Source organism: Dioscorea cayenensis, chromosome 16 (assembly GCF_009730915.1).
Source record: "Dioscorea cayenensis subsp. rotundata cultivar TDr96_F1 chromosome 16, TDr96_F1_v2_PseudoChromosome.rev07_lg8_w22 25.fasta, whole genome shotgun sequence".
NCBI classification, from domain to species: Eukaryota; Viridiplantae; Streptophyta; class Magnoliopsida; order Dioscoreales; family Dioscoreaceae; genus Dioscorea; species Dioscorea cayenensis.
The window spans coordinates 12002559-12014345 of NC_052486.1; the positions used below are offsets into that span (position 1 = coordinate 12002559).

An 11787-nucleotide genomic window follows, 5' to 3' on the forward strand; every position below is an offset into this window, starting at 1 on the left:
CCTCTCACATATAATCCTTGATTTCTTTCTACATTCTTCATTCAAGAACTTCTTAGTGTCTGATACAGTTGATTTCTTCCTACTTCCTGAAGGGGTAGGACTTTTCTTGGCTGATGGCTTGGGTTGAGTTGTCAAATTCTTCCTTGCCTTTTTCTATTAACCTTCTTCTGGCTTCTCAGAGCATGCCCTTCTTTCTTTTCAACCCACTTCCATCTTTCTTCTTTTTCTTCATCAGTTCTTCTACCTTTCTTTTCAAAGGAACATCCTCGAGAACTATGAGAACTTTCTAAAGTTGCAACAGGAGAAGGGACATACTTAGTGTCTTCAACATCAAACTCTTTTTAGAATTTTTCAACTCCACAAGAATCTTCTACACTGTTTCCTCGGGATCTTCATCAAAATTAGAGATGTGACTACCAGAGGAATCACTTGATTCTTCTTCTGCTTCTTTAGTCTGAATTTCTTTTCCTTTATTGATATTTGTTGTAATGTCTTCTGCAACCAAATCTTGTACTCTTTCTTCTCCTTGAACTTCTTGTGTTTCAGACTGTGTTGCAACACCTTCAGTGGCTAACCTAGAAGTAAACTGAAACTACTCTACCAACTTCTGAGCCTTCTCAATTTTAGAATAATCATGAAACAGATCCCTCTTCCAGTCATATGAACCCTTGCTCTTCTTACTTGAACCAGAACCAACAACATTGATTTTGAAATATCCTTCCTTCTGAATTTCTATATTCTTCTTTTCTTTGAAAGTTCCTGGAAAAGCATCATTCATCCATTCATAAGGGTCTTTTGTAGAGTCCTTACCTTTTGAAGATGAGTCTTCAGTTCCGCTTCCCTTACTGAACAAATATAGAAATCTCCTGAAGAGCCAAGCCAAGGAATTCCTCATCTCTTCTTTAGTTGTTTCAGGGTAGGCTTTCGCTAAGAGGAACAGGAGCAACATAGGGTACTATCGCCATGGATAAATCTTCTTGTTTTTCTATAGTAGGGTTGCTTCCATCGTCTGGTTTCTTCATTGCTTCAAATGAATTGCCTGACTCCTTTCTCCTCTTAGGAACTTTGCGAGTGACTCTCTTCATCTTCACCTTGAACCCCCTTCTTTTCTAGTTACGAAGTCAGTGAATTTTTTTGGAATTAGAGGTTAGGGTTTGGGAAGAAACTCTTATAGATTTTCGAAGTTGTAACTTCCGTTTATTAACCACCCTTCTCTCCTTTTTTTTATTATATATATATACAAGAGAGATATATTTTTATTCCTTTTTTTATATTTCACTTCTTTTTGATAATTTCTCCCCTTTTTTTTAAAAAAATAAGACAATCATGGTGGTTCAAAACCTTTCGCCCAAACATATATCATCGAAAAATTTTGATTCCTTTTTATTCTCTTCCTAGCTTCCTTCAGATTCATCACTCCATGTAGCTTTCAGTGCCTTTTTCTTTTTCTTCAAGGTATTGGCACATTCACTCTTAATATGTCCAATGCCACCACATTCTCGACACTTGATACTTCTACTTCTTTTCCTGTTCTCCTCTTCATTCTTTTTCTCTTTTTCATTGTAGTTTTCTTTCTGAAATCTTTTATTTCCGGTCTAGTATTGTTTGAACATTTTGTGAAATTTCCTTGACAACAATGCGATTTTATCTTCATAGTCATCTTTATGTTGCAACTCCCCATGTTGTAACATCTTCTGCATCTCAACTTCTACTTTCAGTGCCATCCCTTCCTCTCTTCTTTCCATCTTCTGATTCATCTCATATGCTTGGAGTGAACCCATCAGCTACATCTAGGCGCATAGTCGTGATGTCACGAGCTTCTTCTATTGCTGCAACTTTTGCTTCAAACCTCTTTGGTAGTGACCTAAGATTCTTTTGAATCAATTTCTCATCAGAATATCTTTTTTCAAGCTGAAACGCTTGGTTTGCTATATCCATCAGTTTGGCATTGAACACAGCAATAGTTTCATCTTCCTCTTTTCTTGAGACTTTCAAACCTGCTTGTTAGCAATTAAAGCTTTGAGATTCTTACAAGATTTGTACCTTCATGTATTCTTTGGAAGATATCCTAAGCTTCCTTTGCCGATTCACATGTTGCGACATATTTGAACTGATTTTCATCTACTCCTCCAAAAATAGCATTGAGATCCTTCCTGTTTGCATTAGCTTTACTTATATCTTCCAAACTCTACTTGTTCTTTTTCTTTTTGACTTCATTCTTTTCATCATCTATCTTGATTGGAGGAGACCAGCCTTCTTCAACTGCAGTTCACGCGCTTTCGTCAAGGGATTTGATGAAGGCCCTCATGCATGTTTTCCAATGTGGGTAGTTGGATCTGTTGAGTAAAGGTGGTCGAGCAGTCGATGCTTTTTCTCTTGCAGCTATTGTTGGAACTTTGCTTGGATCTCGCTATCCTTGAAAAAAAAGCACACAATGACAACCAATGCTCTGATACCACTTGATAGTTCCGGTGGGTAGTGTGACTAGGAGTTTCACTCAAAAACTCATTAGAATAAAGAACACACATACACACAATCAAGCAAGAGACAGATGACACACAAGTTGGTAATCCAGTTTGGCACAACCTTGCCTACATTTAGGGGGCCAAGCCTGGAGAAACAATCCACTAAAAGAGGTTATAGAATAAGCGTACAACTCTCCCTTACTCACTCAAGAATACCCTTTTAAGATTGGCCGATGCCTACTCTCCTCAACCCTCACCAAAGGGTCTCTCACTTGTGGCTCATCCTAAATCTTCAAGCAGGATATCTTATATAGATACACTTATGTCCATTAGATCCTTCCTCTTTTAGAATTCTCCGCGGCTTTCTAACTTGGACACCTTTCAAAGTTAGATGTTGTAATACCCAGTTGCAACATTACCCACCTTATTGAACACGACTGAGTTCTAACCAGTTGCACCCGAATCTGCGACCTTGAGCTTTCCCGGTTCCTTCAGTCCGCCCCGTAGTAGTTGACTTGACCCGAGCTCTTCTTACTTGTAGGTGCTTCCTCCTCACGTCACTTCAGTAGGTCTCCTCTCCAGAGGAACGCGCTTACCAAGGCAACGTAACTATCTAACCAAAGATGGTCACCGAAGATCTCCCGATCTTCTTTCCAAACTTGGTCCAAGTTTGGTCTTCCCAAATGATCTTCGTTTGACTCATAGAAATATTGTTACTAAACTTGATCTTATCTCATCCAAGTTTAGCCTCCAATACCTTCAAGTATGATCTCCAATCATCCTTGCTTTGATCTTCAAATCCCTAATCATATCTTATGTAATCTTCATTCAATCTCCATACATGATTAGTTTTCTTGAATAGCTCCGCCTATAATTAGCTCTTAGATCTTCCTTTAAATTGTGTTGCTAAATATGATCTTGATAATCTCATTGGCTTGTCCTTGCCTAACTTAGTTTGTGTCTTCAAATAGCTTCACACCAAACTAAGCTTCATGCAATCTTCATGATGATTTTTATTCTTGCCAATAATAAAACATTCCTCTCACTCTTTTTAAGGTAGATCTGTCCTAAAAGGAGTTTTACCAAAGATATGATTTATCATCTCTGATTTTACGAAGGATAAATAAACATTCCTAAAATAAAATTTGTGTTTCTTGAAGAGATTCTTCTAACTTAATGTGATTTCCAAAATTAATTAATCATCACATGAATCATAGAGAGGAATTTCACTAAACATAGTCTCCAAATATACCAAGCTTTAGCCACATCATCATCTTAGTCACTCCTTTTTGCCAAGTCATAATTGACACGTCATCTTCTTTTATCATGTCACCTCTTGATTTGTCATATAATGTCAATCCATGTCGTCAGACTTAACAAGGGTTATAATATAAAATTATAAAACTAAGAAGGAGAGAGACCAAGGGATTATTTTTTTAATTTTTTTATAGATTTCTTAATTTTTTATTTCCTCTTTTAATATTTTTATGTTTTTAATTAATTTTTGTACTAGTTTATTTTTATGTTATTTGTTGTATTTCACATTTTTAATATGGTGTATTTCAATATTTATTTATGTAAAATACTTAAAATTTTAAAAGTCTTGTTTTTATTTATTTATTTATTTATATATATATTTTTTATTGTTCAATATTTGATTTTTTAATTATATATAATTAAAATTTAAATTATTTTTAATAAAAATTATTGACTCCGGTTCAACCTCGATTCAACCCTGTTGAATTTTTTAACCCGTGAGCTCTAATTTTTTTTCTGGGTGGATGTTTTATTCAGGTCTGAGAACCCTATGTAAAACTTATTATATCTATATTTGTTTATCTATTTATTACAATGTTTATTAGTTGAAAAGCTATGGAAAAGGAGATGCGGTCACGTGAAAACGTTGGGAAAAGTCAAGAAGGAGCCCGCAAATGGTTATGTGTTGTGTTTTTGTCCGCTCGCCAAAACTAGCATTACAAATAGCTCACTGCATCATGACATTGACACCACCCTCTACAAAACCCTGGGGCTGTGGAACCCATAGAAAGGGATATATGTGATGACTTGGACATGGATAGATAGCTTTCCCTTCCTCTACTCCTCAGCCCATGGCCATTCCATTGCCTTCAAAAAGGCTGCCATTTGAGCTCTTCTTCTTTGTCTTCTCAAGGGCAGAATGATGGTTGCTGTGTCTTCTGGTAGAATTGGTATTTTCATTGGCTCCAAGCTGCCTGAGAGTTCCAAATTGGTGAAAAGATGCAGTCTTTCTGTTAGCCTTGGTTTTGCTGTCCCATTCCCTTTGAAGGGCAGGTATTTTTTCTGTTTTGATTCATGTGAATTTTGTTTGATGTTTGCTTTGTGAGCCTTGGAAGTTTGGTTTCTTTGAGAAAGTTCTCAACCTTGAGTGAAATAGCTAATTTGTATTCTTATGAATTGGTTTGTTGTTGATTTGGGGCTTCTTGTGGTTTAATAATCCTCTTTTATGTTGACATTTGATTCATGGATGCAAAAGAAAGTTAAATCAAGCCATGAACTGATTCAAATATTAATTTGTCCTTTAGATTGATCATCAAAGATTATGCACTTCGTTGGGGTTTTTGGTTCTTTCTGGCAATTGATTTATCAATTCATTTTTATTGAATATTTCTGTGATAATTGAGCTTTGCTTTTGTGTGTTTTATATGCTAGATTATCATCATCTGTAGCTGTGAATGTTCCCAAAGCAGCACCCACAGCTGCTGTGGAGGTAAGAAACCGACCTTGTTCAAGTAGATTCACTTCAAAAATTTTAGTTTTAATTACATAAACTTTGAGGTTAACAGGGTGGTAACAATACTGAGACTGATGTGATTCCTACTCCCAAAGTTATCATAGATCAGGACTCTGATCCAGAGGCAACCATTGTCGAAGTAACCTTCGGCGATCGCCTTGGACCCCTTCTTGACACTGTATGTTTAATTCAATTTCTCTTTATTGTTTGTTGATATGAAGATTGTAGTTTAGCTGATATTGTTCAATTTTCTATTTTGCAAAGATGGGTGCACTAAAGAATTTGGGTCTTAATGTTGTCAAGGCTAATGTCTTTTTGGATTCTTCCGGCAAGCATAACAAGTTCGCTATAACTAAAGGGTAAGTTCTCTGAATTGGTGCAGTAGGACAAGTTTTTGTTTGAAGTTAGGTAGTCCCTCTAAATAACATCCCCTTTTATTTCAATTAATGTCTTTTTATCCAGCGTTTCTCATAACAAAAACAGTGAAAAGTTTAGGCAGTATAATGGTATTGCCAATAGAAATACTAAAGGGAGACATGTAGGAAGGGAAAATTTTGAATCTTTCCAATTATGTGTTTACTCTTAGAATTCAATGATATAGATTTTTCTCAGGTCTACTGGCCGTAAAGTGGAAGACCCAGAGTTATTAGAAGCAATACGCTTGACAATTATTAATAATTTGCTGCAGTATCATCCGGTAGCTATCAGTATATACACACCTTTCAATTTTGTATTTTTTCTGCCCTGAATGTACAGTTATGTGGCCTTTTTCCTAAAAGCTATTTGCTTGCTGTGCTCGGCTTACCAGGAATCTAGCACCAAGTTGGCATTGGGAGAAGCTTTCGGCATGGAGCCACCCGTGCAAAAGGTATGTTTTGAAATGTTTCATGTTTGCTAATGTTGTTAGAATTGTTGTCTGTCTGATGGATGCTATTATGGTTCTAAATTACCAATATTTAATTTTTTTATCAATGAAAAGAGAGTGGATTATTGTTAGATAAAGTTGTTGCATTGTTTAATTTTCCCTTTTTTGTTAATCAGATTTATTTCTTTATCTATTTTGTGTACTCAGGTAGATGTAGATATTGTGACACGGATAAGTATTTCTGATGATGGCCCTAATCGAAGGTATATGTTCTTCAGCTAGCATGTACTTTATCTAAACCCTGACCGATCATTGCAATAGAAAGCATCATGCTAGCAATAAGAAAATACATCTCAGAAATAATTAATGTAGATTTTCCTGAACAAGATCAAGCTATTCACATCTAATACTGCAACATAGTACTTGTAAGAGCTTCATTAGAATGTTTGATTTTCAGTATTTGGTAAAAAAATCTTTTATGCTTTTCTGCATAATTGTGGATAGCTTTTCTGCATTATTAGTAATGGAAAAACAACCTCACAGGAATTCTTAAAATGGTTGCTTTTTCTTAGGGATGGTAACGGGTCGGGTCGGGTGCGGTATTACCATACCCGTACCCGTACCCGATACCCCACTAGTATACCTGAACCCGAATCCGACGGGTTTTAAAAACCTCAACCCAAACCCGCACCCGACGGGTAATCGGGTATCCGCTGGTATACCCGCCCCCGCTCCAATATTAACAAAATTAATAAATAATATATTATTTTTATAAAAAAATTAACTTAAAAGTAATTATAATTTTTTATAAAATAAAATAATTATAAAATTACAAGACCAAACAAAGAGGAAAAATAAAAAAACCCTAAATTGTTAAGTTGTAGAACATATTAGTATATATATATATATATATATGGGTGTATATATATATTATATAAATATTTTAATAATTTTAATTTCGGGTCGGGTACGGGTTCGAGTATGGGTCGGGTATTAGAATTCCCATACCCGCACACGCACCCGTTTTATACAAGTCGGGTAAAACCCGAACCCCACCCGAAACCCGGTCAAATCGGGTTTTACCCATCAAACTCGGGTCGGATTGGGTCGGGTATGGGTATTATTGCCATCTCTACTTTTTCTTGCCTTTTTTTCCTTTGACCAAAAGGGCATGGAATTTTCATCTTTTGTCCTGCAGTCTACTTTTGGTGGAGACAGCAGACCGGCCTGGATTGCTGGTTGACCTTGTTAAGATCATTACTGACATTAATATCACTGTCCAATCTGGAGAGTTTGACACTGAGGTAACTGTTAGATGAGCTTGCTATAACCTAAACTGAGGCCAATTATATAAAGTATTCATGCAGATACTTGTTTAATTAGAGGATGTGGAACTACTAGCACTATTATCTCCGTATGATAATCTTTGTCATAGTTTCTCGACTTTTAACAAAATTTCTTCTGAATGGATTTCTTTTTTATTTAGGGATTATTGGCAAAAGCAAAATTCCATGTCAGCTATCAAGATAAAGCTCTTATTAAACCATTGCAGCAGGTAATTTAAGCTGCATTCTTCACGAGTAGATTTTGTGTTACATATATGTTAAGTAGACCTCAAGTTTGGATCCTTGTTCAGTTTTACTTCTAAAGTCACAAAATATATTCATTTTTGTTTGTGAACTACACAACTTTGTTTTCTTCAATTCATCCAAAATAATCCTCAATGAGACCAAGATTAATAATATCATGTTGTTCACGGCCAAGATAAATTTATATTTTTTACTTAAGGGTCAATGGATCAAAAAAATGGTCAATTCTGGACTATGTTCTTAATTTTTTTCAACTTTTGTTAGGTGCTGATAAATAGTTTGCGATACTTTTTGCGGAGGCCGACAACAGAAGAAGCAAGTTTTTAATGTTCTAATGGATCAATACAGTTTGCCTTCAGATGAGGTTGGCTATACTCCACTGATTGATCAATTGTAGTGAGTGAAATATAAACTGATTGAGGTTAGCTTGTACCTTGATGCAAATCAGAGTGGGGATTTATAATCCTAAGCTTCTAACTAAATCTTCATGATTATATTCAGAAGGTATACTGTTTGATGAGTAACCCCAAAGGTTTATTTCTATTTACTTACGTTGTTAGACTGTGCAGTAACAGATGCTTTGTTTGTGGGAGCAATTTCATATAATGCTTTATCAAAAATAAATAATTAAGTAGTTATTAAAAAAAATTGCAAAGAATTTTAAATTATTATCAATCTTAAATGAGGAATAATCTATAATGGTTAATGCACTAGTTTAGAAGTTACAATTGAAATAATTACTCTAATTATCTTAAACTCTGTTATTTTATTTGATAAGATATCTTTCGATGTTTCTCAACTAAAATAAAACCAGATCTTTTTTCCTTTAATTAAACTATATTTGTCAAAGTTATTTGTTGGCTGGACAAGGTGAAGAATATAATTAGAAATGAATATGTTCACTTACCCCAAATTTTTTTTTTCCTCCGGGGTATATTTATTTAATATATTTAATTAAAAATTATCAATATTTTATCAAAAAAATATAATTTATTGAGAGTTCCGGTGGATAGTGTGATAAGATAAGACACTCAAGAACTCACTCTTATATTGAACACACACAATCAAGCAAGAGAAAGAAAACATGCAAGTTGGTAATCCAGTTCGACACAACCTTGCCTACATCTGAGGGGCCAAGCCTGGAGAAATAATCTACTAAAAGAAGTTATAGAATAAAAGTACAACACTCCCTTACTCTCTCAAGACAAAGAATACCCTCTTAAGATTGACCGATGCCCACTCTCCTCAACCCTCACCAAAGGGTCTCTTACTCTGTGGCCCATCCTAAATCTTCAAGCAGGATATCTTATATAGACGCACCGACGTCCAAATCAACCTTCCTCTTTTAGAATTCTCCGCGGCTTCCTAACTTGGACACTTTTTAAAGTTAGATGTTACAATACCCAGTTGCAACATGGCCCACCTTACTGAACATGACTGAGTTCTAGCCAGTTGCACTCGAATCCGCGACCTTCAACCTTCCCGGTTCCTTCGGTCTGCCTCATAGCAGTTGACTCGACCCGAGCTCCTCCTGTCTGCAGCTGCTTTCTTCCTCACGTCACTTTAGCAGGTCTCCTCTCCCGAGAAATGCGCTTACCAAGGCACACACAACCATCTCACTAAAGATGATTACCGAAGATCTCCCGAACTTCTTTCCAAACTTGGTCCAAGTTTGGTCTTCCCAAATGATCTTCGTTTGACTCATGGAAATATTATTACTAAACTTGATCTCATCTCATCCAAGTTTTGCCTTTAACATCTTCAAGCATGATCTCCAATCATCAATGCTTGGATCTTCAAACCTCTAATCATATCTTATGTAATCTTCATTCAATCTCCATACATGATTAGTTTTCTTAAATAGCTCCGCCTATAATTAGCTCTTAGATCTTCCTTTAAATTGTGTTGCTAAATATGGTCTTGATAATCATCTTGGCTTGTCCTTGCCTAACTTAGTTTGTTTTTTCAAATAGCTTCACACCAAACTAAGTTTGTCCTATCTTAGTTTGTGTCTTCAAATAGCTTTACAGCAAACTAAGCTCAATGCAATCTTCATGATCTTTAATCTTACCAACAATAGAACATTCCTCTCACTCTCTTTAAGGTAGATCATTCTTAAAAGGAGTTTTACCAAGGATATGATTTATTATCCCGGATCTTACCAAGGATAGATAATCAAACCTTAAATAAAACTTACCATTTTTGAAGAGATCCATTTAACTTGAACACTTTTCAAAATTAGTTGATCACATGAACCATTGAAAGAAATTTCACTAAACATAGTCTCCAAACATGATCTTCTAAACCTTGTATCTTCACATGTCATGACATCAAGATTTTGCCACATCATCATCCTAGTCATTCCTTTTTTTGCCAAGTCATCATTGCCACATCATTTTTCTTTGCCATGTCACCTCTGGCTTGTCATATAATACCAATCCATGTCGTCGTACTTAACAATTATCAATATTAACAAACATCAGTAAATACAAATTTATTTACTTAATATTAATCAGTTCATATTCCAACTGAAAAATGTTCCTTCAGGAGAATGGACGCAATGGTGCAATGATAATTATGAACAATAAATCCAGATACCAAATAATTGATTAAATTATAAAATTTCTTCGATAAATGTAAAAATTAATTGGTGGTGATATATATATATATATATATTTTTTTGAATAAAGTGGATAAACCACAGATTTATTAAAAAAGAGAGAAGGTAACAGAAAACACCAAGTAAAGAAGAAAAAAATAAAAGTACTAGACATAAGAATGTAAAAATTAATTGGTGGTGATATTTCCATGTTAACCAAGATCATGAAAGGGCATATTTATTAGATATATTTTAATGTTATTTTCAAGCGGATTAAATTAGATGACTTCATTTTGTTTTCCATTTTCTTTAGGATTAATAAATCTTTCCATATATATATATATATATATATGTGTGTGTTTTTCCCTTATATAAACAGTATCACTTTGTCTAAATATTTTTTTTCGCGGTCTAAAATTTGATTTCATAGATGAGAAAAAAAATCTATCTCAAAGCGCCATCCGCAATATGTTTTGTGTTTGTAGAGCTGTGGCAACAAATTTTAAAGTACAATTCAAAATGAAAATTAGGCTTTTAGTTTTAAATCTATATAATTTATTATCATGTAATATTTATTTTATTCAATGAATTTGAATTGGGAAAAGTATTTTTAAAAAATTTGTTCAATATGAGACATGATCTCCACTAATCTTATTATAGTTATATTTTACGTAAATATTAATAAAGTAACCTAAATGTGGTGTTTTTTTTTTACTTGGCTGTCATACAAGTCACACATCTCCCTTAAAACAATTTAATACCTTAAATTTTAAGAATATTTAACTAAAATACTTTTTTATAAAGAAATACTCAATTATTATTCCACTAATTTTTTCCCACATTACATCAATCAATCTAGTGATCTTTCACTTTTGAGAAGTAAATTTCGATTGAGTTATATGTTTTTTTTAATTGTAATAAAGAGAAAGCAAATATAGGGGTTAATTTTTCAGTAGATCATCTAAAGTTGTCTAATTATCATTTCAATCACCAAACTTCAAAACATATCAAAAAGGTCACTTAGCTAATTTCTTCTTTCACCTGCCTGTCAACCGAGAAGTTTCGGCAACTAAAAACTGCTGCGTGGCAGTTGGAATAGTTGACTCAGTAGTCATCGTCCACGTCATCTGCCTCACTTGGCCTGTCCACGTCAGAGCAATTTGCTGACTCAGCTTCAGAGACTCCACGTCACTTTCTTCTTCTTTTTTCTTCTTCGTCTTCTTCCCTCGATTCAGATGGAACTGGGTGATGATATCTTGCAAAGAGGGGGTTAATTTTTCCTCATTAATGCACATGTTGCAGATATTTAAGATGCAGAAGGAGTCATTTCAGTTGCACTAATCTGGTTGAAGCTTTAATAGCCAACGCAGGAGATCTGGCCTACTAGAATGCTTTCCTGATTTCATTGGGGTTTTTTTTCCAACTTTGACTGTTATTGATTGGCTAATTGTAGTATTTAAACTTGTTGAATGTTTGTTAATGTTGCCGATGAGCAACCC

General features: G+C 34.7%; 1 protein-coding gene across 2 annotated transcripts; it reads left to right on the plus strand.

The window, feature by feature from the left end:
• Window positions 1–4521: 4521 nt before the first annotated feature.
• LOC120278752 (ACT domain-containing protein DS12, chloroplastic-like) lies at window positions 4522–8236 on the plus strand. Of its 2 annotated transcripts, XM_039285481.1 has the most exons (10): window positions 4524–4775; window positions 5154–5211; window positions 5288–5413; window positions 5500–5594; window positions 5848–5932; window positions 6044–6103; window positions 6308–6363; window positions 7299–7404; window positions 7587–7655; window positions 7954–8236. In XM_039285481.1, exons 1-10 carry the CDS (start codon window positions 4642–4644, stop codon window positions 8014–8016), a joined length of 852 nt encoding a protein of 283 aa, XP_039141415.1. In that variant the 5' UTR covers window positions 4524–4641; the 3' UTR covers window positions 8017–8236. The 2 variants fall into 2 exon arrangements, with proteins under 2 accessions (XP_039141416.1, XP_039141415.1); XM_039285482.1 differs by lacking the exon at window positions 5848–5932 and having other exon boundaries at window positions 4522–4775; window positions 5992–6103.
• Window positions 8237–11787: the final 3551 nt, after the last annotated feature.